Source organism: Numida meleagris, chromosome 5 (assembly GCF_002078875.1).
Source record: "Numida meleagris isolate 19003 breed g44 Domestic line chromosome 5, NumMel1.0, whole genome shotgun sequence".
Lineage (NCBI taxonomy): Eukaryota > Metazoa > Chordata > Aves > Galliformes > Numididae > Numida > Numida meleagris.
The window spans coordinates 59577569-59605432 of record NC_034413.1 but is presented as its reverse complement, the minus strand read 5'-3'; the positions used below and the strand labels follow the sequence as shown (position 1 = coordinate 59605432).

General features: G+C 45.5%; 1 protein-coding gene across 4 annotated transcripts; it reads right to left on the bottom strand.

The window, feature by feature from the left end:
- Positions 777 to 27207, bottom strand: TMEM177 (transmembrane protein 177). 4 transcript variants are annotated; one of them, XM_021400108.1, is made up of 5 exons: positions 26950 to 27207; positions 26749 to 26848; positions 25824 to 25912; positions 24625 to 24718; positions 777 to 1915 (listed from the first exon to the last, which is right to left on the bottom strand). In XM_021400108.1, exon 5 carries the CDS (start codon positions 1899 to 1901, stop codon positions 969 to 971), a length of 933 nt encoding a protein of 310 aa, XP_021255783.1. In that variant the 5' UTR covers positions 1902 to 1915; positions 24625 to 24718; positions 25824 to 25912; positions 26749 to 26848; positions 26950 to 27207; the 3' UTR covers positions 777 to 968. The 4 variants fall into 4 exon arrangements, with proteins under 4 accessions (XP_021255783.1, XP_021255784.1, XP_021255782.1 ...); XM_021400109.1 differs by lacking the exons at positions 24625 to 24718; positions 25824 to 25912; positions 26749 to 26848; positions 26950 to 27207 and adding an exon at positions 16921 to 16962; XM_021400107.1 differs by lacking the exons at positions 24625 to 24718; positions 25824 to 25912; positions 26749 to 26848; positions 26950 to 27207 and adding an exon at positions 4533 to 4891.

Genomic DNA, 27864 nt, shown 5'->3' with positions numbered 1-27864 from the left:
TTAAGCAATGCAAAGCACCATCAGTGTCTCAGCTGCCAGTATATCAACTTCATGTCAAAACGTGATCCAAAACGAAACAGAACTCTGTGATACTTTGAGTAAACATTGACAAGACTTATTATTGTGATGGATAAAGACTTATTTCTTTGACCTTGTCTTTATTCCTTGACATAAAAGTTGACAAACATCAAAATGTATTTTAAAATGAAACAAAAGCCATATCGAAGCAAACTGAAAACCCTCTTCTGAACAGCCTGATCCCACTTGTGAGAGAACACCCAGCCTATGGCAGATGTTGGTTTCATACTCCTGCTGTTGGGACACTCGTACCTGCTGCAGTCACAGCAACATCCAGATGAAATCAGAATTATGCTAAATTACTCAGGTTCTGTAATAAACTAGCTGTATTACAGTAAACGGCAGCATAACGAGTCTGCCCTACTGAAGAATGGTGATTGTACTGTAAGAATTTACACAGCAGAAGAACTTGTGCAGAACAAAAGCACTGTGTCTCAGTATTTACGTAACGGCACAACACAGACTCCCAGTCGTTTCAACATCTTTGGGTTGTACCATGGGAGGAATGGCAAAAATGCACAAAACCACCCATGTTTAAATGATAATGCTCCCAGAACTCTCTGTTTGACTTTACCGTTTCCATTTTCCAGCCTGGAACTGGCAGGAGGAGTGAGCAGAGCAGCACAACTTCCAGATCAGCATCTGAGCAGTTCCCTTCTTCAGTGGCCTTGTGATTTAAGATGCACACAGAGCAGAGCTCTTTTGAAGCAACTCTTTAATATTTTAAGAGAGAATTCTTTATTCACGGAATGTGCAATAACTCGTTCCAAACTATATGCAAAAATAAACCCCCAAATTCTAATGAAAATATAGAGAAGAAAAAAACAGCAGCACAGCAGCGTTCCAAGAGAATACATAATTCACAAGTTTAAAATTCAAGCACTCCCTTCCTATGCCTGGAGCTCTTTTAAAATATTAACAATTAAATCTCTTCGGTAAGTATACGGGGTATATTTTATTCTGAACCAGTACCTTGGGAAAAGGTTACCACTCGGGGCATACATTTTTATCCCTTCTTTGCCCATCAGAACACGAAGAATCCTGTTGCGAGACAGGATTTTGTCATAAAATTCCACCCCACCTTTGGCATAGTCTTTGGAAACAGTAGCTGCATTTCTGTCAGCCTTGCAGTCCAGGTGATAGGTCATAGCATCGTAAGAAATGTAATAGAAGAGTAGTCCAGCAGCGGCAGTTATGAGGTTACAGATGCTGCGAAGTATCCTGGGGCCAGAATACAGACCCAGAGCTATCTTTATACCTGTCCCACAGAGACACGTACCAGCTAAGCACACTGGAGCCACAGCTGCACTTGCTAAAGGGCTGCCATTCTGCAAATATACAACTTCTCTGGCAAGCGCAAACTTCTGCGCTTCAAGTGAAAACGTCAGAGCTTCCTTCAAAGCAACACCTTCGTTGCTCTCCCAGTCTACTTCCTTGCCACTGATCACAACAACGTGGTTGACTATTCCTCTTTTATCCTCAATTGTGCTATCAAAATTAGGAGGGATGCCCACTAAAGAACCTGCAGGCAGCCAGGGGATTCCAGCACTGACTGGGTGGAAGCCAGAAGCTGGAAAGGCTCGGTAGTTGGTGGACTTCACTGCAGTATCTTGAAGGACATCCTGAAAGACAGCACAGAGCCTCTGTGAAAGCTCAGCTGGCTGCCCATCTGACCAGCACTCATGCAACAGTTTGAACGTCTGCTCAGGAAATACATGATAGGAAAGGTTAGCGCCAAACAGTCCCACGCAAGAAGTAGCCAGCAGAGTGATCTTGTGCTTCTTTATCCAGACAGATGCCTTCCGCAGGAACTGCACTCCCATAGTCAAATCCTAACCTGTTTGTAACACAAAATCAGGAATTAAAGTGTGCTTAAATGGGTCTCTCATCCCTGTAGCATTTTAAAAACAACGTAAGCAGCAGCAGAGAACAATATCCGATGAAACAAACCTTCATTTGCATTAACAAAACACAGAATACCTCTACAGAGAAAGCAATGCTCATTAATTTTGGGGCCTCTGAACAACAAAGGATAATTGAAACAAAGAATTAACTTCTCCCCCTCCTCCAGTAAATCAATTCATTGTGGTAAAGCCAATAATAAAGCCAATAATAAAGCCACCACGCTTCCTCCTCCCCCAGCAATCAATAGACATTCTGTATTCATCCAGCGCACTACTCCTTGCCAGCACAGTCCTACTGCTGCACTCCGCTATGGCAACAGACTGTAGATATTAAGGCCAGAAAGAGACAATAATTAGATGAATCTACCCTAACTTCCTCCACAGTATATCTCCAAGAATTTTATTTAGTTACCTCAAGAGTAAACTCAGTAACTTGAGCGTAACTACAACATCCAAAATGGGATCATATCCTGATTTGAAAATGTTAGGAGACAGAACTGGCCTTTGGAGTTTCTTCTAATGGATAATCAACTTCAAAATTCAAAGAAAAAGAACAGTACGTTCTTCTTCTAGTTTTTCAGATTTCACCTGCCAGGCTGTGGTTCTGTCTTACTCAGCAAACAGCTATTTTCAAACACCACCATGTCTTCAATGGCAAATTTTAAAAAATGCGTGTCTGAAATAATATGTCTGACAAATTGTTCATACAATTTTGGGCAGAAACTGGAATAGAAATTGTTTCAGGGCAGATGACTACGTTGTGACTATTTAAATCAGCTGATAAATATAAAAACTTTCCAACCTGCCAGCTCCTTCAGTTCAAGGGTTCTGCTTCCCTGGGGGAGTATCAGCTCCTTTTACGGACCAAGCCACATGATGGGTTAGAGCCCAAGAGAGCTCTAATCTCTTAAAAAATCCCAGTGGCTACAGAATCCTTTCCTAAAATGATGCTACTGCAAAGTTATAACAGTTAATAAACAGGTAATTACTGGTTAATCCAGCCCCACCTGCAGCAAGGGCTTAGAACTAGATGATCTTTAAGGATCTTCCAACCTAACCCATTCTATGGAGTAGGTGACTAAATCCAAAAGATATCAGTGACAGTTGGGTGCCCGTTCCCATCTGCATCTTGCAGTGCTTCATCTCTCAGAGCCTTAACACATGAGCTGGGGAGAATCGTGCTGCAGCTGTTTCAGACACAGCTATTTCCAGCTGTCCTTACAGGAAGCCGAGGTGGCAGAAGGAAACTGTGCCTTGACAGAGCCACTGAGGCCTTAGTGCAGAGCACCACCAAAGGTGGCTTTCACTGTGCTTTGTAACGCAGCAGCTGAAACTTAGCCATATGCTCTTTTCTTCCACTCAGGCTGAACAATACCCTCCCACAGAGGGTAGAGCGGACAACTGGGGGCTGGAACATCACAAACCAGCACTGCGGGATGCACCGCAATACACCCGTCACGATCAACAGCAAGTGGGTTTCAACCACAGGGGCACAGAAAGGGATTAAATTAAAGGAGGTGTTTTAATGATACATTATTACAACTCCCTCCCATGAAGCCCTTTCAAACTGTAAATTCACCAGGGGAAGAACCCTTCAATGTTTATACTGTGCCAAACACACACTGAGTGCTGAACAGAAACAATGACGCATGTAAGTATACAATCATTACATTTGCATTGCTCAGCATAATAACTGGAGGCATTCTAACACACTGCTGAGGACTGGAGGAGGTGATTTGTTTGACAAAATTATTTAAGAAAAACACTCCAAAAAGCTGAAAGCTTGGATGAAACCCACTTTCGGGAGAAAACATCCTTGGCAGCGGAGCTAAAGGCAGGAAAGTGATAATAGTAAACCCAAAGGACCCCCTGAGAGCTAATGACCATTTGGCAAACAGCCTGGTAGTCTAGATCTGATGGGATGGCTGTGCCATTACAGAGGGGGCAGCCTCTGCTGTAGCCCTGGCTGGATGACACCCTACCGTCCTGCCACGCACTTAACACAAGAATAAGCAGAAAACAAAGCCAGAGTAATCAGTTCTCGTGATGGTCAGCGTCCATGAAAAGATAAGAAGAAATACCGTCAGAACCTGTTAGCACTCAACCCTCCCAGGCTCAGTGCCCATACCATCACACCGCAGGCCCAGCTGCACGTGGTATTCTTAACCTTTGTGCATCTTACTTGTAAGGAAGGCAACCAGAAGCCACGTGGTGATTTACACGGACCATTCCCCGCAAATTCTGACTTGATTTACTGAATTCTGGTGAAGCTACACCACAATTTATAGGCCTATCTCCCTCAAAGGCTGAAATACTCTTTGCCACACCGTGCTTTTACAGGCACGTACAGGCAAATTCATCAGAGTGAGGATTTTTGTTGCAAAAGCGGGGCCAGGGCTGGAGCCGGCCGAGAAGCCGTTCCCTCTCCCACCCGCCCCGCAGAAGCCCGGTGACCGCTCTGCCACACCGCGCCCAGCGGTGCGGGGCCCTGGGGGCCGGCAGCCCGGGGCGGGCTGGCCTCGCCTCCCCCCGCCCGGCACCCGCACCTACCGGGGTGCCCGCGCCGCGGCTGCTACCGAGGCGGAGCTCCTGCGGGCGGAAGAGGAAGGGGCGGGCGATGGGTTCGTCTTATTAGCGGAGCGTTTCAGAGGTGGATCCGACCTCTCTTTGCTCTATGCCGTGTGCGGCGCTGCAAGGCCTTGTCTACCTCACACCTCGTGCCCCGGGTCGTGCACCCTCCCCCCCAGAGCCCAGAAACCCGCAGCAGCTGCCGAGGGGCCGCGGTGCCAGCTGGAAGAGCTGCAGGCCTGGGGACAGCTGTGCCAGCCCCATCCTGCTCGGCCCCGAGCCTTGTGTGGTGTCAGCACGCGGTGCAGCAGGCGTGTTGTGTAAGGGAAGCGTTCCCACCCTTTCAGAAATTAAAGTCACCGTTTCATGCAGAATTCTTCAGGTTTCGGGCAGCAGAGGTTTGCAGCTCAGAAATGTCAGCTGCGTGCTGTGACAGCAAGATCCCTGCTGGCTTGCTGCACTGTTTTAAGGGGAAAAACAGTGTGTGCGTCGCTGGGATTTCCATGCATGTCCTTGTGTTTCAGTGCTGCAGACCCATGTGTTTATCCTGCTTAAATCCCCTCTTCATATATTATTAATAGAGCCCTTCCACTGCAGAAACAATAGAGGGCAAAAAGGGTGGGAGATCAAGATGAGGGGCTGAGGTTCCCTGGTTTGGTCAATGCAGAGAAGAGGAGACCATTCTTGTAATTTCAGCCTGAGATCTACCTTCAGATAAAACAGTGAAGACCATGAAATTACGAGTTTTCATTCAAATAGAAATATTCTGCCACAACTTCTATGAAAGTATCCTAATAAATATATCAGTCTCATCTTTTTTGTGCTCAACAATCTCCTGCTTGTCCACAGCATTATACAAATGCTAGTGCTACGCAGACCCAGCCTCGCCAGGCCTAGCCAGCATATCTCCCTACTGTGAACAGAGACTCTTAATGGCATCCTTGGTTTTAACTCCCAATAGACAAGTTGGTAACTGCTAAGAAAACACCCTTCTTTGTGAGAGGACGCTGTTCTAGCCGTAGGTTACAGTTTTATGCAGAACGGCAGGACAGATTAGCAGTTTGCTGCCACCCAAAGGGAGAAGTTGGAGAAAAGATCTTACCTTTCTCCCTCTGAACCTCACTTTTAGCCAGATCTGCCATTCATCAGACCTTTTCATGACCTGCTTTTAACTCACTGTCAGCAGAAAACTTCCCCATAGTGAAAACAAACAAACAAAAACAAAAAAGGGACCGCAATCATTTTCTACTAGGTTACTAAGTTGAATGGGATCGTGGAAAAGTCTAAAGAGTGCCGAGGCTCTAACAAGGTGGGAGGCAGCCAGACAAAAAAAAAGGAGAGTAGAGCTTCATCTCCTCCTTTATCAGCAGAGAACTTTAATAGCCACGAGTCTGCAGCCTCAGTGAGTAACCGCATCATTAGCCAAAACTTGTCATGTGTAAATAGGTATTGACATTCATCCTCCGTGCAAAGGAAAAGTGCTCGCAGATGATGAGGGACTACTTCGGACTATACTCCATACTGAATAAGGCACACTGATGATGGATTTTGAAAGCCTGCCTGTTGCTAAGACTTACCTACTCTAGCGGTGAATTTGAATAAATATTTGAATTGGTTTACACTTTCTGAAAGGTGCCTTTGCCAGCTGACGATGTCTAGAGACCAATGGTTTCTTATGCAAATACTCAAGATGTCATTTCAGTTTGCATTCATAGTGTAGTTTCTTTTAAATGCTTTATGATAAACATGATTACGGAGAGTAGAGATCCCAACCTTACTAAGTACCAGGTTGACAGGATTCTGGTTTTAAGAAGCAGCTGCTGCAGAATGGAAGATCAAAGAATGGAGCGCAGCCTGTGTCTGCTGTATAAGCTCCTCGTTACAGTCCGGGAGTAAAGGATTCAGGCCACTTTTAAATTAGCCTGCTAGGTGGTGCTATAGGACATGTTCTAAGTTACTCATTCAAAAACAGCAGTTCCGTCTGATGCTTTACTAGAAGAAATGTAGGCACCTACCATTACCTGCCTCTCTAATTTACAATTTTGAGAGTAAAGCGCTATTGCTGCATTAGCAAAAAGGTTTATTTTTTTTAAGTACAAAACTGAAAACCACTGACTTCAGTCTCCCTTAATGCATGCGTGCTCTCACAGTCTCCTCTGCTTGTGTGATCTTCAAAGTAAAAATGGTCAGTCAGTGAATCCACTATTCTGAAAGAGATATTTATTCCCATAATCCCTTATTCCCCTCTGGAGTCTGTTTATCTGTCCTCTTATACAAGTTCTGGGGTCATCCAACCTCCAGACAAACTGTAATGGGGAGCAACATGAAGAGCTGTGCAGCGCTAGCCCGGTTTCATGCAATGTTGTGTCACAAACACTTCTTCATTTAATTCAGTTTCTGTAGGTGTTGTCAGATGGAGCAGACACTGCAGGATTCTGGGTCTAGGGAAATGTAGTGCAAGTGAGACGGTAGAGTAACATCAATAGCAGAGAGATGATAAAAGTTTGCAGAGCAAGGATCACATGCTAATTATTTACAGAAGCAGCCTTGAAAAACAAGGGACTGGGCAGTATGGACATTAGGTACTTCTACAAAATTGTTTGTCAAATTAAAGAGGAGGACAGAGAAGTTGTTTGATGAATAACACAGGAAACATTAGAGCATAAGAAGTTCCTGCATTGAGATATGGTGGAAGATCTTGTCATGGAGAAAGGGTGTGATATGACAGCTTGTTTCTTTTTATGCAGCTACCTGGCCTGCCTTTCCACATCATTAGCTGCAATGCTTCAGCAACGGGTTGGGGGGGCACACAGAGGAGCAGCGCAAGGTTCTTGAACAAAAGATGTATGTAGACAGTACCTGTGTTAAGGTGACTTATGATGACTCATCCTGGAAGTACTTCCAATTCAGCAAAAGGCAACAGTACTGAACATTAGGGTTCTTGACAGGTGTCAAGAGGTCAAGACTTCATAGTTAAATGGTCATCTTACGTCGCTAGTGGGAAAGAAAAGCTTGTGGCAAAATGGCTTTCCAGTCTGTCAGCCTGAGCAAGCTGCACATCTCCGTGTTGTAGCTAATAGCAAAGTGACAGTGGAACTGAGGTGTACAAGGGGTTGAACAGAAGCACAAAGGAGCAGCTGCAGTGATCTCTGCAGTTTCAGTTCCTCTAGAGACCTCAAAAACTTCAGTTGCTGAAGAGAGAAAATATCAACCAATACTGAGGATATGTCTTTTCATGTCCCATCCTCACTGTTCCTCTTGTAGTTAATTCCCAAATGACCCAGTGCAAGCTCATAACTGAACTTAACCTAGCAATGAACAAAACTCATAACTTTGAAGTGATGAGGTAAGCTTGCATTCATACTGTCCGGCTGACGTGGGAGACAGGAGGCAGCTGTACTCTAGGATTTTGCTGTGTGCTCAGATAGCACAGGTTAGAACCCACATTTTCCCTTTTATCAAGGGATGGCAGGAATGCCAAAAGCTCTGCCAGTCTCATGCTGGTAATCAAACCCACATGCAAAATGTAGTAGGATAAAAAATTCCTTGTCTCCTTGTTAAGCCTTTTCTGTAGAAAAAGATTATCTATTCCCAACTCTTATCTTTAAGGAATAAGATAAATACATAGCTTGTACTACCTTTTCAGGAGGGGTGATGTGTAGGAAAGAATGAGCGTTGATAATCACAACTGTGGGAACAGAATAGAGAATTACATTTCTGGTCTCACATGAAGCCTTCAGACTCCAGTATTGAAGAATGAGTGAAAACATAATTGAGTCATTGAAATGGGCAGGTATGTAGATCAAAGGACAACAATGAGTCTTCAGAGGGGCTGAGAAGAGATTTTTTTTCTCCTGTATACAACAGCTTGGAATTGGTCAGGAATCAAAAGCTGTTTTAGAAGGCAGCAAAGAGGCTGTGAGGCACTGGGCCAGCTACATGACCATGGGACTGAGTTGCTTCCACTCAAACACTGTTGTCATTATATTTGGAAGTATTCCTCTGCTGGTCCAGATCTACTTAAAACTCAGGCAGATTCTTTGTAGGAAAGGGAAAACATGCATATAATCATGTTTTTATTGCTTAACTTCTGCATTTTCAGATTCTGGGACCAAACATACAAGCAAGCTCCTACAGCTCTGACTGTTTTTACCAGAAGTAGGAAGGCTGATGATAAAGCATTCTCTGTAATCAGACATCTTAAGTGTAATCATAAAAAAACCCCACCCTGATCCGAATGTACATTGCAATTTCTGCTGTGGCTAACAGGCTCAGTTCTAGGTAAATACAGATGCTGATGGAAAATTTGGATACCAGCAGCAGAGAGCTGAGAAGGAAAGCCACTTGCAGATTCTGGGCAAATCAGTTCACACTGAACTCCATGATCTTGCAAGTAGACTGCTGCTATTTAAAACTACTTAAGATCTATCCACATTGTGCAGACAGATGCTATACCATATTGTATTTTAAAAGGCATTAGGCTATAGTCATGTCACAGACATCATCGTGATACCATTTGGCAAAATCAGAGAAAAGCTCAGAAACATAAGTTGATTGTCTAGCCTGGGATTTCCTGTCAGTACATATGAGCCATACTTGCTATATCCAGGACAATTGCACATTGTCTGTAGCAGATAGAATCTTTATCTTCAAGAGCTCTGGTTCTACAATTAGCAAGCTGTAGTGAAAGGGAGGTACCTATAGTGAATTAGAACATCACATATCTTCACAATACAGCTAATTAGTGCCATTTCCCTTCAGAATTAGAAGCAGCCCATCTTGGGAAGGGAAGGATGCCATTTCTTAGAAGCAATACTATAATAATTAACAGAGTTAAACATAATTATCTAGCCTCCATAATAATTATCCTTCCTGATACCCTTACTCCAAAATCAATGATATTTGACAGCAGGGAGAAACTGGGGCTATTTCACTAAGTCAGTCAGCCTAGGGAGTCACCAGGCACTCCTCTGCAGTGAGAAGACTTCACCAGCACTGTGACTTTCCAAGATTAACTGCACATGTATTTTCCTATCTCATTAATAACTGTGGAAGGTACAAACAGGATGTAGGCTATTCGTGCATGAGAGAGTCAGGGAACAAAGGTTTTGTGGACCAAGTCTTTGGATTCCACCAAACACGCCAGCTCTAGGGCAAGGTTATCAATGGAAGCATATGGATTACGTGCAGAGAAAATGCAACGCCATAGTGAAATGAGAGCTCCTTGGAACATACTGAGTTCACAGAAAGCCCCTTGATTTAAGACTTGTCTCATTCAGTGATGTAGCTGCACTCAGATCCAAATCTGTACGATCTAGGGAAAGACGACTCATGCTGACAGAAGTAGTGAAAGATGTATTCTATTCATGCAGGAATCATTTTCCATTTCCGCTAAAAATCCAACATTTTCTTAGAAAAAACAACACAAAAAAACCAAGTAATCACAAGAAGATGGGATTGTGACCCACAATGTTTCTTCTTAGACAGTACATTTAATGGAAGGAAAAGGGCAGCTTCTGTGTGGGAACAGATTCAAGTCTTCTCTTCCTTCTAAAACAGAGCTCTGGCTTGCCAGCAAGATCTCTCACTCCCTTAAGACTCCCCAAAAGTAATTACATGACTCCCCTCAAGATCCAGGCCACCTGAGTTTTGTTTCCTTTCAACATACATATTTGATAAGCATTAAGAATCATTTCTGAGGATGTGATCCGTGGCTAATTAGTAATTTTAAGCCAAGATCAAGAGCTTACTCGTATGTTTAATATTGTTAGTGTAGGAGAAAAAAAATCTAATAAAATCCCTGAACCTAAAAACCCTGAAAACAATAACCACAGGGACAAAGTAGTGTTGGCTCACCTCCTGCCCCATCTCAGGAAGCCAACGCTGCAAGGTTCATCCCAGTCCTTTTGTCTTTTCTTTGTTATTAGCTGCAATACATCTTGTTTGTTTGTTGTTGTTGTTTTTCCTGCAAAGCTGCCTATGGTGCAAAATGTAGACAATGTGCAATCTGAAAAAGAGATGCTTATTGCATAGAGGATGCCAAAATTAATAGATCTGAGTGCTAATGAGGAAATTATTGATTTCTTTACCAGTAGGACCACGGGGGCTGAATTAATACACATGGAAATAGGGGAAAAATAAATAGAGCAACCAACTTTGTTGGAGTTCATCTGTTTATAAATAGGTGTAACAAAACCTGGCTAAAGTGGACAAAAAACTTCCCAACTGACAACAGTAGCTGAGCACTGCCTTTACCCTGCCAGAGAACCTCAGGAGCGATCTAGAGAGCCTCTTTCTCTTGCCTAGAAGTCTGCTGAGTCCCCGCTGCCGACAAATACTATTTAACATCCAGTTGCAAGGTTTGTTTTGATTACATATGCTAGCAGTCAGGCTGTGACTAAATGGTTACTGGCAAAGGTGTTGAACAAAAGCCAAAAAGAAATGGAAATATTTGACTCTAGTGGGCTTTGGATCAGAGACATAAAGAATAAAACATATCAAGTAAATAAGGCAAAATTTCAGGTTTCCTACCCTGTCTAATCTCTTTGAATTGGAGGTGATCATCAGGGTTGTTCAGCTGCTAGATGCTATTAAATGCTATCTCAGGCTGGGCTAATTAGAGGAGATCTTTGAAAAGCAGTGGAGAAAAAAACAGTACATTTGTGTTGACATAATCAGTTCTGGATAAACAATGTACAGAGCAATTTCAATTCAAAATCTTCTCCTCACTGAAGCTCACTAGGATTGCACGTGCTGTTCAGATCCTGATGTTTGATGACACCAAGCTGAGTGGTGCAGTTAACACAATAGAAGGGAGGGATGCCCTACAGAGGGACCTGGGCACACTCAGAAAGCAGACATACAAGAATCTAATGAGGTTTTATATGGCCAAATGCCAGGTGTTGTGCTTGGGTTGAGGCAATCCCAGATACGAATACAGACTGGAAGATGAACTCCTGGAGAGCAGCCCTGAAGGGAAGGACTTGTCCTAACACTTGTTTAAAGTAGCTAGGGGCTTTGTACGTCAGCCACACGAGCTCAGGGCTCTATCACTGACCATTTTTCACCCCAGAGCTGAGTCTGGTCAAGCTTCCTGTGAAGAGCTGCGTAACAGGCCTTTCTTGACTCCTTTCCACTCACCCTTTCCCCAGAACCCCTCTGCTTTCAAGGATGATGAGGAAATCTTTTTCTTCATCAGCTTTGTCTGGGAAGTGTTACCTTTTGTGACATTTAATTTTTCTCTATTCAAATTGTTTTTCATTTGAATTTGACTTTAAACTCAGCTGTATGACTGGAAAGAGTTTCTCTGCAACGTGCAATAAAACATGTATCCTACTCCTCTTTCATCCTTTAATATCTGCACAACAGCAAGACCTGGAAAGCAGAACTTGAACCGCTTTGATCCAGGAGTGTCACTTATTTCTATAAGAGCAGCCTGCAGTGTTATGTAAGGAGTGACCCTATTCTTGACTGCACAGATGACACAACATATCTCATTTAATTTGCAGGCTCAATGCTTCACCAACTGTATTTTCCTTGAGGAACTGCTGTGGAAAAATATCAGGGTAGAGAGCCCTGTTCCTGTACTCTGTTTTCTAAAGCTTTGTGCTAACCCAGAAAGCTTCTCCAGCGCACCTAAGACCTCCAGTTCACTATAAATCAGTTCTTTACAGCTCTGGACCCCTCCAGATTTTATGCAAAACATCTCTATTTGACAGACAGCAAATCATTTGCAGGGGATTCTTCTGATTTTGCACTGTACTCAGGGAATCATTATCAGAAGGTTCATCCAACCACTGGTAAAATACTGAAATAGAGTAATAGTAGGTCCTAAAAAAATGGCCTCTTGGTTTAGGAGAGCAAAACATCACCACATTCTGTCTAAATGCGGTTATACAAGAAAACTGAATTTATCTGCATGAGCAGGGGAATTGGACCAATGGCCTCCAGAGGTCCCTTCCAACCTCAGCCATCCTGTGATTCTGAGGTCAACAAGTCAAAAAGGAAAGAAGGTCCTCCCTCCACCATCCTGCTGCTGTGTTAGAATACCTTGCTTGCACAGTACAGCTGCACAGCTGAGAGCAAGTACCCACTCTGTACTCGCTTTGAAGGACCTTTAGTGGGTACTAAACCCAGATAGGAACCCCCAGTTCTACCTGTCTGGAGGAACTGAACATTGTAAGGACAAATTCTGAGGCAGAGAGTGCGACGTTCTCTCACAGAGATCGCCACACCACGCTGTTATGTGTACTTTGTGTGACAGAACTTAGTGTAACTGAAAGCTTAATCATTATCTGGAGAACGTTCTGGGTACAGTAAGTCCTTCTGCAAACTTCTACCCAGGGAATTGTTCTTGAAACAGCAAGGTGCCCACAGTGAACACAGCCATCTGACTTCTGCCAGCTGCCTTGCTACTCCAGTGCTAGCCTTCAAGGATGTGACTAGCACAAAGGAGCAGCTTCGAGAAAAGCCCATCTCATCCCACTTCGCAGTGGGAGCTTTCCTCATGCTTTAGCAGCTTGGTCATGCCATGTCCTTTGTGCATGAAACTCAACTCACAGGCCCAATAGAGGAGCAGAAGCACATCCAGCATTTCTTTAGCAGCCCATCTCTAACCCCAAACGAATCCTACCGGAACATCCCACCAGCTAATCGAGTTTACCGACTCAGCTTTAACAAATCCTCAAGTAAATGAGGCATTGAAGATCCACTTAGTTAATCCTCTGCTTCATCTCCCACAGCACTGTCCTCACAAGCGAGAAAGGACAGGCACACTTTGAAGACATTAAGCTACAAGCTGTTTGCAGACAAATTTTCTCTCTTCCTCCAGACAGACCATATGTCCAGATTTCACTGGCCACATTTCTCTCTCCTACCAGCAGCTTTTGGGGGTAGCTCCCAGCATGGGACAGAAGTGGTTTAGAGTAGGAGGTAACAGCCTGTGCTCTTTGGCAGAAGGATGCTCCAGCCCAGAGGCTGATGTACTGCATCACTGGTGAATGACGTGCTCGTGGTGAGGTGTGGGGAAACAGCCCTACATGCACAGCCTCTGCGTGCAGAGAACCCAGCTAGGGCCTGGCAACCACAAAGACCTGGTGAACCACAGGTTATTACAGCATGAGCCAAGTCTTGATTAGAAAACACTTCCTGCAACATATTTCTTATAGCTCAGCTACAACTCAAGTTTTTTTGAGCATAACTCTTGGGCTTTATATGGTAATCTGCACGTTTCCAGTCCCAGAGTTTCATAGGAGATGTCCTGTGAAGATGTTGCCATAAAATGAGATCACCTGCCCTCACTGCATCTCCACTGAAAGATTCGAGCTTGTGAGCCTCACCCCATTTCATTCAGCAGGAACTTTCTGAATGCTGAATCTCAAGAAAAGTTTGTGTAAGCTTAGGTTAAAAAATAACACAACAGTATAACCCTATGCCAAGGAAACTGAGAAGAAAACAAATAACCAGAACATGCAGGGCTTGACTTTTTCCCTTCAGTGAAACAACAGAGACATTTTAATAATCAAACGTTATGAAACTGCTTAAAGAGGGAAATGAAAGTTTATTGCTTCTGCTGTCTCTATAAAGGCATAGAGACAAATATGAGGGGCTTGCAGAGTACAAGACAGTGAAGGGAAGAAAGGAAGGGAAAAAAAAAATGATGGTGTGATAGGGGCAAAAGATCAAATCAAACTCCCTGGGTAGTATTTACAGTAATGTACTGGGAGCTTGGTTAAGGAAGGAATGAGTCAGGATATTTTTGCATGTGAGGAACTTGGGTGAGCACATACTGGACTGTGGTTAAAGAGAGACCCTTCAGACTTGACCCAGTGGAAGCTGCACTGTGCAATTCTGACTCATGTTTTAGGATCACTCGTGCTAGAATTTAAAACAATGGGAGTTTTTTTTTACTGACGTGATTGGGAACAAGATTAAGCCCTTGCTAAATTGTGATTCCCTTGGAGAATGCAGGACTGGGGTAAAGTTATCTGGTGACTATTAAAAGGCTTGAAATTTGGCCTCCAAAAGCAGGCAGCCACATCTGCCCCTTAGAAGAAGTATGTGAATTGGGAACAACACATTTATTTAATTTCTTTAGACAGATGCATATTTGAATTAAACTCCCTCGAAGTTTGGAGGATTATTCTACATTTGTATCTGCACAAAACAAAGAAGAATTTGATTCAAGACATACAGAGCTAAGCGATTTGAACTCTGCCAGTTCCTACAAAGTGTTGAAATTGATACAATATGTCTGGAATTGATTTTTCCTTGGATGCTGCAGACAGATCTGAGAGATGTGTTGGTGCCTGCTTTGTAAATGAAGGAGTGACTTTACAGTTACAGAAAGCTGGTTTGTTCTTGCAGCATTTGGAAACAAAGAGGAAAAGAGAAATCCAAAGTATGAGCTGCAGATAGAATGCAAGGCAAGAAATACACAGAGCCAGCACTGACAGCTTTGGAGGAAATGCAGAAGTTTGTGGGAGTACCATACTGCTCGATATCTGATGGACTGAAACAAGACATGGTATGGGTGGGGAAGGAATTGAAATCACCCAGATCCCAAGAAATATGGCTAACAGAAGGAATTTAAAGTTTCTCAAGCTTTGTGTTTCTGTTACCATAATTTCAAGTTTTTTTTTGACAATCTGATTAAAACAACTACAGCCAAAGTACTGAAGTGTCACTATTCCATTTTCAGTAGAAGTGAAGGCAGATCCCAGCAAGCTGTCTGTCTGAAGAGCTGGGGGTCAAGATGCTCAGATACATCTCAGGGCTTAGCGTCCCTGAATACAATCCCTTTTCTAACAGGCACAGAGAAAAGTGTTGAGCTGAGTCCTTATTAGATCCTCTCCTGTCCCTCTTTGCTTAGTAAATTTGTGCATGGCAGAGTAAACTCCTCCATCAGCATTCTGGTCTGGAGAGAAAGATCAGAGAATCTTAAAGGTTGGAAAAGACTTCTAAGATTGTCCAGTCTAACTGTCACCCATCCCCACCATGCCCACTAACCACGTCCCAGTGCCACATCTCTGTGGTTCTTGAACACCTCCAGGGATGGTGACTCCACCACCTCCCTGGGCAGCCTGTTTCACTGCCTCACCACTCTTTCAGAGCATGATTTTTTTCCTACAAAGGCACTTTTTTTTTTTTAATAGAGTAGGAAGCATTGGAAGGAACCCTAATTTAACCATAATCTGGATCAGCTTCTCTTCTATCTAAAAGCATGCAAAATGACATCACATTTCTTTTTTCATTTTTATAGTTATGTTTGAAGTGCAGTTTTCACTCTACACATTAATATTTCACAGCAAGCAGTAAAAGATACTCTTATATATTTGGCAACAGTATCTGGATACGTGTGACACAGAATCATAGAATGGCCTATGTTGAAAAGGACCATAATGATCATCTTGTTTCAACCACCCTGCTGTGTGGAGGGCTGCCAACCACTGGACCAGGCTGCCCAGAGCCACATCCAGCCTGGCCTTGAATGCCTCCAGGGATAGGGCATCCACAACCTCCTTGGGCAACCTGTTCCAGTGCATCACCACCCTCTGAGTGAAGAACTTCCTCTTAACATCTATCCTGAACCTCCTGATCTTAGTTTAAAACCATTCCCCTTTGTACTATCGCTGTCCACCCATGTAAACAGTCATACCCCCTCCTGTTTATATGCTCCCTTCAAGTACTGGAAGGCCACAGTGAGGTTTCCCTGGACATGGTCCACTGAGGCTTCTCTAGCAGCAAATCCACTTCAAAGAAGTTTGAGGGCACATTCACAGAAATAGTTAAACTAGCACTCCTGAAAGTGCTGAACCAGCCATAGGTGGGGGCTTAACTCAAGCAAACCTCACACATTGGCTTTGCTGCTGGAGAAATCTCAAAATGCAATCACATTCTTAGCAGCAGAAGAGCCCTGCCATGGAAGGGTACTGTGAACTTTCTTCTGGGAAAGAGGATGAGGTGACAAAGCGGTAAAGAAACACGGATTTGCTTGCCTTGCAGCATTGGTGAGTGAGATTCTGCTTTGATTGTACTGCCAGATGTCAAAGCAATGGTGAACTACCAACCAGAGATAAGTAATGCACAGGAGGCAGGGTGGGGAGGAAGTGTGAAGTGCTGACATGTATAGGCATCATAAAAAATGCACTTGCTCAGTAAAGAATAGGTCCCAAAAGGCCCATAGCATATGTACGTGGGGTAGGAAGGGAGGAAAAGACTGTTGCCATTGCTCTCAAGTGGGAGCATAATGCTATAACAAGGTGGAAAGTTCCATGATAATAGCAGGATGCTAAAGACTGGCTACAGCAAGTGAGAATGAGCCCAAATGCAGCAGCTGTGGATACAGAAATGAAGGAAAAGAACAGCTTACCTTTAGAAGGCCTCAGGTAGACAGGCATCTCTAGCAAAATAACCTCACATCCGCTGCCAGCCCTTAAATGAGGTCTGGGAAGGGGTGGATCCTGGCTCCACCCCTTCCACTCACTCAGGTGCATTGCATACACCTGAGCTCCCCTGGGTTGGCCCCGCCTTCCCAGCAGGTGCTCAATCACTGGTTCAGGCCATGACTTAGCATTTCTGCTACAGGAAGGAAAGCAGTGGAACAGACCCAGAGAAAGGCATGCATTCATCCATGGTGATTGGTGGAAAAAATGAAGATTACAGTGCACATACAAGGATACCTCCTCAAGTGCTGAAGTTAAGCAGTGTGGCAAGAAAGTCAAGCACAGTACTGTTAAAGTTGGACTGATAAAACCACAGAAATGTTGTTCATGTTTCCATGCGGAGACCACCCACCCCACACTTCCCTCCTACTGTGTGGCAGCCTGTGGTTCTTACTAGCTCCTTCTCCACTCATTTCATGAAATCTGTGGGCCCTCCATAGGTTTCAGGTCTGTAATTCCCTCCCCTGTCAACTGATTTCAATTTGAGTGTTGGCTCTGGTAGTGGTGGGACTGGGAGGAGAAGGTGGCTGACAGACAGTGCTGTTGCATAAGCCTGCTTTCTAAATTGTGGTTAAAAATTGAGCACTCTGGTGTTTTTTATCAGAAAAATGTGAATTATCAGAAGACATCATCAAACTTCAGCTGATAAGGAGTACCATAAAAACACATTGAACCAGACCATGTTTTTATCATCAGAAAATAGCAAATCTAAGAGTGACGTTAGGCTGTTTCATTTGGGTATCAAAAAAGCTTTTAAATAAAGGAGGGATCATGGTTGTAGTTAATTATTAAATAGGTTGCATTGCTTCCTGATCACCTTTGTGGAGAGATTACTATGAAAGTATCGGAGAGACATTTGTAAGGCTCATGACCATGCTGTTTTTCATGTCCTAATGATCTGGCCAAAATCCTACTCTCCACTGAGTCAGTTTTTGCTGAGATTAGTGCAAGTGCTCTTGATTTACAATGAGAAATGAATTTGCCAGCATGTACCCCGAGGACAGAGAAAGAATGCTATTTAATATCATTAGAAAATGAGAATGAGAAGATAAAGCAGCTTGTCTCTGTGGCATAATGCTGTTCCCAAAGAGCTGTGACATCTCTGGATCTCCCAGGGCTAGGAAGGAATGATGTTTTGATATTTCCTCCTTCAAAAAATAAAAAGCAACTCCCCGCTCCCCAAATACTCTCTGCTAAGAACCTTTCTCTGGTCTATAGTATCTCCATATCCACTCCAAATTGCTTGAGAGCTACTGGAAGGCAGGCCGTTCCATGCAGGCTGGAGGTCCAGGCAGCACTGGGGTTATCCAGAGGCCAGAGCTGCCTTAGGGACAGCAGTGGGGACATCAGCATAGGGGGAGCCTGAAGAGAAGGGATTTACTGTGTGAGCTTCAGCATGGATTCATAATAATTACAGCCTGGGAATGAAAGGAGAGAAAGGAGTAAGAGCCCTGAAAAGCAAGAACGTGGAGGAGCAGATGGAAACAGCAGCAGTGTGGACACAATTGGGGTGCACATCACAAAGCGGCAATATCAACCCTAATTCACAGCAGCAATGTCATCTCTCCTGCAGCAGAACCCAGCATATGCCAACTGGGCTTCCCTTGCCTGCAGCAGAGCCAGCAGCTGGGTGCTCTGCAGTCCCTGCCATGTCCATGGAGGGCCCTGTAGTGCCCAAATCCTGACTGTCCCATAGGCAGCAAGCTTGCAGGAGTAGAGCTGTACTGGAGGATTCCAACACACTGAGCCCAGCATTAATTTGAGCATCAGCCTGTTACAGGGAATGCAAGTTTATCAGGAGATGCAAATACTACCTATAGAGGGAGCAGACTAATTGCAGGCTGGTGCTACTGGTCCCAAAGATAAACGTATGTCCCAACCTGTAGCAGAGGTTGAACCACACCATTTTAAGGAGATACAGTAAATACAAACTCTCTGACTTCCATTTTATGTGCCAGACTGGGGCAAGATGGAAGCATGGCAAAGCATTGGAACGGGCTGCCCAGGGAGGTGGTGGAGTCCCTGGAGTTGTTCAAGAACTGGGATGTGACACTGAGGACATAGTGGGCATGGTGGGGAAGGGTGACAGTTGGACTGGATGATCTTAGAGGTCTTTTCCAACCTTAATGATTCTATGACATCAGCTCTGCTGCCAGTCCTGCCAACCAAGGAGAGCATGGCTGTGTTTCTACATGTGCATTTGTAAAAGCTGCCAGGGATGCCCTGCTCTGCCAGGGCTGCCTGTGCTGCTGTCACCTGTCTGTGCCATGCCTGAGACATCCAACAGCAGCCCCAGAGCTCATGCAGTTACACAGCAATAAATGGGAGCACAGAACTGGGGCCCGGCCCATTTCCTGAGCTGGCTGCTGGGCTGCACTGCTGTGTTTCGAGCAGACAGCAAATGAAGAAATAAGAAATGCAAATGACGAGGCTGAAAGGAAAACATCCTTTCTGAGAAAAAAAATCCCAAGGCTCTTCTGCTTTATTTCTTGCTTTCTGTGAAGAAGGAGAGGCTGTGCAACAGCAGCCTGCCCTCATTTTGTGAGATGCTGGGGGCTAAGCAGGAGCAGAGCTGATTGGAAGCCTCCAGAGAGAACAGAGGCTGCAGGAGAGGAGCTGGCAGTGATTGGCACAAGGGTGTCAGCCAGAAATGAGAATCACAGGTTAATAACTTCACACATCTTCATTGTTTCTAGGTGAGAGTTTGCCATAGCAATGGATAAACAACATAAGATGATAGAAATCAGAACTGAAATCAGTAAGCACCGAAATGATACGAGTTTCTGCTCCATTTATAGTTCATAATGACTCTGTTTTGCAGGAACGAATGCCTCTGTTGCACATGAAATGTCAGAACTCCAATCCTATATCCACCTGTGCATCCAGAGGAGCTGGTGCAGTTGTTCATGCAAGAAATGGAAAACTACCTTATGTTTTCTGACCACTCAGTACACCATAAAACTGTCCTTGAAGAGCTCATAACCACGTTCAAGTGGAATATAAACTCCCTAAATAGTTAGTTACCAGCTGTTTACCAACCTACCGCACTGCACTACAGCTTTACTTCACGCCAGCATCAGGTGGGCCATACACAAGCTCACCAGGTTCTGTATCTCCTTCCCCACAGCCCAAGCCAAGCCTCAGACCCCAGCAGTCCCTCCGTACCTCCTTGCTCTCCTCCCTACTACCTGGCAGGTGACACCCATTTCCCTCCTTCACCTGCTGAGATTCCAAAGAGCTGATGCATCTTTTACTGATGCAACAAAACTGCGTGAACAAATCCCAGCCACACCTGCACTGTTTCAATATGGACAGAAGCTCTGTGTAAAAACAATGTTCAAATCACTGTCTTTTTAGTGAAACTTCAATGCTGTGGAAATCCATGGAGGAAAAGGAGGAAAAGATCTGAAAAGATGCAGGAAAAAGCTCGCTTGTGTTTGATCTGCCTCTTGTACCCTTTAGAAGCAGACACATTTATTTACAGCACAGTCTCAGCTCCGCTGAAGGCAGCGGGAAGTCTGCCACCAGCTCCACAGGCAGCAGGCGGATGCCTCCGAGGGGTGTCCTCTGAGCGTGCTCTCTCCCTTTGCTGCAGAACAAACCGCTAATGTGTGCCCTTTGGCTGCTTGCTGTGCTAAACCCATTTATCTGAACCATGACAGCATAAGAAGCAGTTTTTGCGATTAACCCACTTTTGCTGCCATGCAACTAATCGGGCTGCCTCTTTTTATTTGCTAGGGGAGCCTGCTTCAAGTTTCAAGATGCCCACTGGAGAGGATGGGAAACAGTGAGCTTTGCAGATTTAAAATGGAGAACTGCATTCATTTCAGGAGCAGAAGGGAAAGAGCGAGGGGTCCTTTCCCTGCCTGAAGACTGCCAGTCTGGCAGCCCCAGGAACAGAAACATTTCTATTTCTTTGAGCACAGCCATGGCACCCTGGCTGCCAGCTCCAACACCAGCAGGAACCACCATGCACAGAGCAGAGGGGGACAGTCCCCTCCGTCTCCCTGCTGCCACCCCTCTGTTGATGCAGCTCAGGATGCAGTTGGCCTTCCAGGCTGCAGGAACACACTGCTGGCTCATGTCCAGCTTTTCGTCCATCCGGCCCCCCAAGTCTTTCTATTCAGCAGGTCCCAGGCAGCAGACATCTGAAAGCCAGGAGACTCTGGAGACCCTGCCGGGTTTAGACACGCAGCACTTCTATAAAGCTGTGGAATGAATCTTTAGGGAAAAGAACGTAAGAAAGCTATCAGATGGTACGGAGGAGGGTGGTTGGAAGGTACTGCTTCACTTTGAAGTGGGCTAGCAGCATTAAATGTGCTCTTTGAAGATCAATTATGATCTGAAGCATGATGCATCCCACCTCCAACCAGCCTTTCCCAGACAGGGTGATGAAGAGTGACCCGCCAGCAAACTATGGGGGACAGATGGGTTGAGAGGCCGGTGGGTAGGGGTGTCCGGAACCATTACATTTCTGATGAGTGCCCATGGGAAGCAACAGCCCCCGTGGTGCTGCAACGCTCACCTTACCCTTGCTTTATGCTGCTGAAGAGCAGAGGTGATGCCCACCAGGAGGGATAGAGGTACCCAGATGCCCTGGGCAGCTATGGGCAAAACAAGTGGATGACATGTTGTCTTGAAAGCACCACAGTTACTACTGGGATTGGGACCTTCCAGAGACACTGCAGAAAGCAAGCTGAGGCTGGCTGTTACATCGGGCAAAGGCTTGTGAGTGACAAGAGCTCAGGCTTAGAATACAGCAGCCTCGGCCACACAACTGGCCCTGAGTGCACCGTTGGTGGTACTTGCTAATAAAAGAAAATAAAATGAAAAGACAGTCTGAGTGGAGCAATTCAGCAGTTAATAACCCTCCTAGATTTGATACTCTGGAAATATGGAAGACAAGTGCTTTAAACTCTATTTTATTCTGTTCCTGTTAGCAGCAAGTGCCAGCAAAACTAATTAAGAAGATAGTCAGAAAGCAGCTTTACATGTAACACTGACTGGTTCTGAGCTGCCTGACAATGTTAATAGCTTTCAGCTGACTCGGGTGCAAAGGCTGGCTATGAGCTACGCTATGGAAGTGCTGAAATGAGGTATGGGAGTGTAAAAAGGAGGCAAACGTATCAGAAACCTTCTAAAAGCAAATGGAAAAAACAAACGTCATTTTTTTTGCCAGGGTTTTCTAAAAGCCTCTGGGTGCTAGCTGACATCCAGATGCCACGAGGGGAAGGGCTGGCCCTCGCTTTTCCCTCACCAGAAGCATTAACAGTGTTCTCTCCATCCATGGAGTTTTGCATTGAGCTTATGGAAGGTTTTTCTCTCAGAGGCCTCCATCCGTTTGCCTCGTACATTTCTATGGCCAAGAAATTCAGGTAGGCAGATAAACAGGTGGACAGACTGTGCAGATTCAGCTGTCTTAGGGACCTGTGTTACACAGCTGGGGTTCTGTATTTATGTATACCTGAAAAAATAATACTGAAATCTTTAATTTTTCTTTTTTACAGACCTCAAAAGAAATATTTCTGGAGAGCTGACAGATAGCAAATAGTTTGATGCACATCACCAGAGCTCTGGCAGGTGCCCTTAGAGAAACAGCGTGTGTATTTCCACATGCTCCGTTCACCCTTTGGGAGGCACTTCTTCCTCAAGCTGGCATTTCAGTTCTGCTCATTCCCTAAGGCATTTTAGAGGAAAACACAGCACTGCCTTTCATTACCTAGGAGGTGCTGAACTTTACATAGATGACATTTGAAAACACAGAGAGATCACGCCTGGGAGCTGCACACTGCTTTGAAAGAAGAAAAGCTGCTGGACTCAATTATATAGCAATGTAAATTTGCTGTAGCAGAAACGCCCTAATAGGAAGAGAAGTTAGCTCTGCGAGGCTGCTCTAACCCCAGCTGGAAGTTTGCTGTAAAGTTGCTAAAAATGAAAGGGTGAGAAGAGATTTTGCTGTGAAAGCTCATGTGGGGAGCTGCCCAAAGAAGCAGGCTGGGTGTGCTAGGTGGCTGTGTCCAAAAGGACACCAAATGTAAAGTTTGTAAGAAATTCAGGGTGTTTCAAAGGTCCTGGTCCCAATAATGAGCACAAAATGAAGTAATCTACAATATAATAATACAATAATAGTTAGTACCTTGGTTTAACTGCAGAGGTGAGAGCAGCTTGTAGGGATGTAAAGGCATAGAATCATGAAGGTTGGAAAAGACCTCTAATAAATATCATCCAGTTCAACCATCACCCACCCCCACCATGCCCACTAACCATGTCCCTCAGTGCCACGCCATGTTTCTTGAACACCTCCAGGGACGGTGACTCCACCACTTCCCTGGGAAGTCCCATGGGTGCATTACACCCAATGAGCCTGAGGAGAAGAGTGACTGTGAAGCAGAGCATGTCCAACAACAACGTGCTGCATTTGCAAGAAGGTTCTGAGCAAGCCTCTAGCCTGCACTTAGTGCTCTCAAACCACAGAAGAGCTGTAATTTTTCTCCTTCTAACAACAGAAAAGACAAACAAATATGTGTGCTCCCAGATGCAGTCACAGGAGAACTACAGCAGCACAAAGAGGAAAGTATGGCAAACCCCAGACCTGCCATAGCACAAGCAGCCCCCGGAAGATGCTTCGTGATGTGTACAGGTCAGTAAGCAGCCTTGAGCTGTGCACAGGGGTTACAAAGACTGAGGGAGACAAACCTATCCCAGATGAGTTGCCTAAACTCAGAGAAGGATACAGTGGCTGTCTCAGTCATCTTTGTCCAGCAGATAGCCTGTAGCCCAGGCAGAGATGCTGGAGCATCCAGCCCCCAGCTCTAGAACCACAGAATATCCTAAATTGGAAAGGACCCACAAGGACGATTGAGTCCAACTCCTGGCTCCACACAGCATCACCCAAAAACCAAACTCTATGTCTGAGCGCATTGTCCGAACACTCCTTGAAATCCGGCAGCTCAGCGCTGTGCCATGCCCACTGCCCTCTGGTGCAGACCCTGTCCCTAACCCCCAGCTGCCCCTCCCCTGACACAGCTCCATGCCGTTCCCTCGGGCCCTGTCGCTGTCCCAGAGAGCAGAGCTCAGCGCTGCCCCTCCGCTCCCTGTGAGGAGCTGCAGGCGCCATGAGGCCTCCCCTCAGCTCCTCTGCTCTGTGCTGAGCAGACCCAGGGACCTCAGCCGCCCCTCATACATCTTGCCCTCCAGACCCTTCACCACCTTCATAACCCTTGTTTGTATGCTCTCTAATAGTTTTATGTGCTTCTTACATTGCAGAACCCAGAGCTGGAGGAGAGGCCGCACAGTGCAGAACAGAGGGGACAGCCCCTCCTCTGACTGGTGGCAGTGCAGGGCCTGGTGCACCCCAGGGCATTGTTGGCCCTTGGGGCTGCCAGGGCACACTGCTGGCTCGTGTTCAACTTACCATCAGCCAGAACCTCCAGATCCCTTTCTGCATCTACTCATCAGGCTGGGGAGCAAAAGGGAAGGCACAACACAGTGCCATGGCTGCATGGGAACCAGGGCCAGATGAGAGGGGCTGAAGTGTAAAGTCAAGACATGACAAGTCTGTGCAAAGCATCAATTTCTCACTCGCACATGCTGTCCCTCTCATTTCTGAGTGTGTCTTGAAATACACCCACCTCTTATAGAATATCTTGACTCCCTTCTTCTTCCCAGACAGAGAGTGCCGATGAGTTTGTGAACCTTGGTACATCGCTTACAGCCGCTGTAAATCTGGAGTAGTGCACACTATCAGATGTGCAGGTCTCGTTTATAAAGCAGGATTTATGGTTTCACCTCTCAGATCTGCAGATGGGTTTTAGTGTGATTTATGCCTGTGTCACTGAGGACCATATATAAGAATTACCTGATGTTATCGAGGGACCTATTCTTTTGGGCCCTTATCTCTCTCCTGAAAGCAGAAACTACTTAATCACAGTTAGCTATACACCGAGTGCACTGTCCCCTGTGATTTACCCATCGCTCTGCTTTCAGTATTATTAGCTTGTGATGTTAGGACTAACCCTATAAAATACCCACAGCACATGCCGAATTGCAGCTATATATACATGTTATGAATGGCTCTGCAGTGACTGCGTTTGTAAAAATAATTACGTTCTTTTTAAAGGAGCTGTTACCTTAATACTCACTGAATACTAGCGTTAAACTGTGGTACAAAATGGGCTTCTTGGGTCCTCTGAGCTAATTATCTAGGCTTCCAGTATTATTCATCTGTGAGGGCTGCTCTGAAAGTAATGCCTCCTATTTTATGATGGTGGCCCATGACATCAGAGGTGGATGTTGGTGGTATGGCAGTAGAGGTTCAACCTTCCCACCAATATTCCGTTACATTTGGTTGCTGTGCAACAGATGGCAGCAGAGGGGCAGTCTGACAAAATGGTCTGAGATGGAAGTGTGTGTGAAGCAAAGGGGCTCTTTGTAGCTGTTGTAGTTTCTGTGGAAATAAATAAGAGGCATTACTTTTGGAGCAACCTACGTAGATGGGGTAGGTGTAGCAGCGGCCCTCTTCCCCTTTCCATTTCTACCTCAGCAGTCAGAAGCACTCCCAGGGCAGAGGGGGATGCTCACAGAGCACTTTTAAGATACAAAGCCCACAGGAAGCATCAGCAGTGCCATGCTGCAGCAGAACCTCCTCCTGGTGGAGGACAATGTGCCAACAGCAGCCATTCCCTTCTCCTGCCCACAGCCACAGCTACCTGCGGCACTGGCCAGTTGCAGGTAGGGAGGTAGAGGGCTTTTAAGCAACGTTTTCCTCCTGGTGCCCCTCGGGATGTTTCTGTGAGCGATAGGAAAGCAATTGCAGAGAGCACTTTCTTACCCCTGCGTCCATGAAGGTGTCTGCCTGATGCACATCCAGGCGCACATCCCTGCCTTGCCTTGCTGCTGTGATGGTCATGTCTTCTTCTCCTATTGGAGAAAATGCAGAAGATTTCTGGAAATAAAGTTGGCAATTTGGGTCATCTAAAAGATTGCACAAGATATGTCAGGGCTTGGTGGGATGGTTTGTTGAAATATATTTGGCTTCAGGAAATGATTCTCGTGATTCGAGTCCGGGCTATTTTTCACATCCACATGAAAGCCTGGGATGTGCCAGGACTTTGATCCCAAGTGCTGAGGGTGAGATGCCAGGCACCAGGCTTAAGTTCCAGCAAACCATGCATGGAGGCAAGTGCCTATGAAGTCCCGGTGGGAGCTGGGAAGCAGCCTAATCTCTGTGGGCACAGCCACCGCGTCTGGGGCGCTCTTAGTTCGTGCCTACCAGGCTGAGCTGCTGCGGGGATCTGGAGAAAGGAATGCTGCATTTCTGCATCCCACCGAGCTGAGGGTGGGAGTGAGAAGTCACAGTCAGAGAGAATCATTAAGGTTGGAAAAGAGCTCTGAGATCATTTAGTCCAACTGTGATGTTCACGATGGCTGGGAATGTGTGTGGGGCTGGGAACAGGGAGGTGCCTTCGGGGTTCGTGCATCCTGATGATCAGTAAAGGGCTGGCATGGGGCTGTTCAGCTGTATTAGACCTTGGCACCTCCATCCCACTTTAATTTCTAAGTCCTTAAGTAGATGGTGTTTGCACTACTTGAATCAACTCCAAGAATGTTCTTATTCTCTGCCTGACTTTCAATGAACATTCCATTTGCTTTCAGCTTGACAGCCTGAAGCACCCCAATTTAGATCTTTAAATGTTAAGTAATACATGTTTCCCACCAAAGCACGCAGAAAGCTTAAATGAGGTACACATTCTTACCAAAATTTCAGCTTTCAGCAGTTCTTGTTACTTCAATTCAAAAAGGTGTAGGCAGGAAGGCATTTCTAGAAGCACAGAAATTAATTTCTTCTTCAGGCTCCTGTAATTCAAACAGCACTTTAAAGGCTACAAAGTGAGACCCATCCCCAGCATTATCAGAGGTCCCTGTTTTCTTTCAGTGCCAGAAATCTGAGCACAGACCTCTCAGCCCCTGAGGAGCATCTGAGATGGCACAAGAGTGTGAAAATGGGGGCTTGCGATGCTCGGTGTTTTGTAGCTCTCTAAGTGAAACATTTACAGCCTTAGCTAATCACATTACATTTGCTTAATTAATGGGAAGAGCCTATGCTCTCAGGCTGACAGGCTTTGATAGATGGGTACAGCTGCCCTGGCTTCCAGCAGCATGTGTGAGTGCTTAATGGGAGTGGGGTGGGGGCTGCAGGGGATGCAAAGCAGTGGAATAAATGTACTCTATGTGAAATAAATGAATTACATGTGAACTGAGCTCCTTTTTGTGCTCGCCCTGCACCTGAGATGGAGAGGCAGCTCCAAGCCATGCTGAGGTATGCCGTTCCCATCCCCATGCCAGAGGTCAGCAGCCATGAGGTGCTCCCATCCTCCTGACATTGCTCAAGAGAAAAATGACCAAAATCATTGAAAATCACCCATGTTTTTCAGAGCTTCCCCTGTACTGAACTCAGAAAATCGCTCCTGTCTCTTGAAATGTCTGCTCTGTTCCTGCCCAAATGACTTCTCATGTGCTTGTGTTACAGCACACGAGCTGAAACACATGACACCAGCAGCTGCCAGGCCAACTGCTCTGCTGGTAGCGGAGCCAGCCCTGCATACTTTGTACATCTCATACCCTGCCACATCCGACTCTTACTCACCCAGCCACCAACTGCTCCGTGCTCGTTTTCTCCAGGCTTTATCAATGCAACGTGCAAGAAAGCGGCCAGGTCCCAGCTGCAGAAGCCTTGCCTCCTCACTGCCATCCATGGGGCACACAGTACCACAGGGCCGAGCAGGACTTCAGGTACAAGGGGCTGGACAGTAGCCCCAGGAGCCAGCCTTGGGATCAGTAGTGCTTGTACAATGCTGCTGGCTGGAAAAGCA

Coding starts and splice junctions, on each gene's coding strand:
- TMEM177 (XM_021400108.1), bottom strand. CDS start 1,901: ATGGGAGTGCAGTTCCTGCGGAAGGCATCTGTCTGGATAAAGAAGCAC.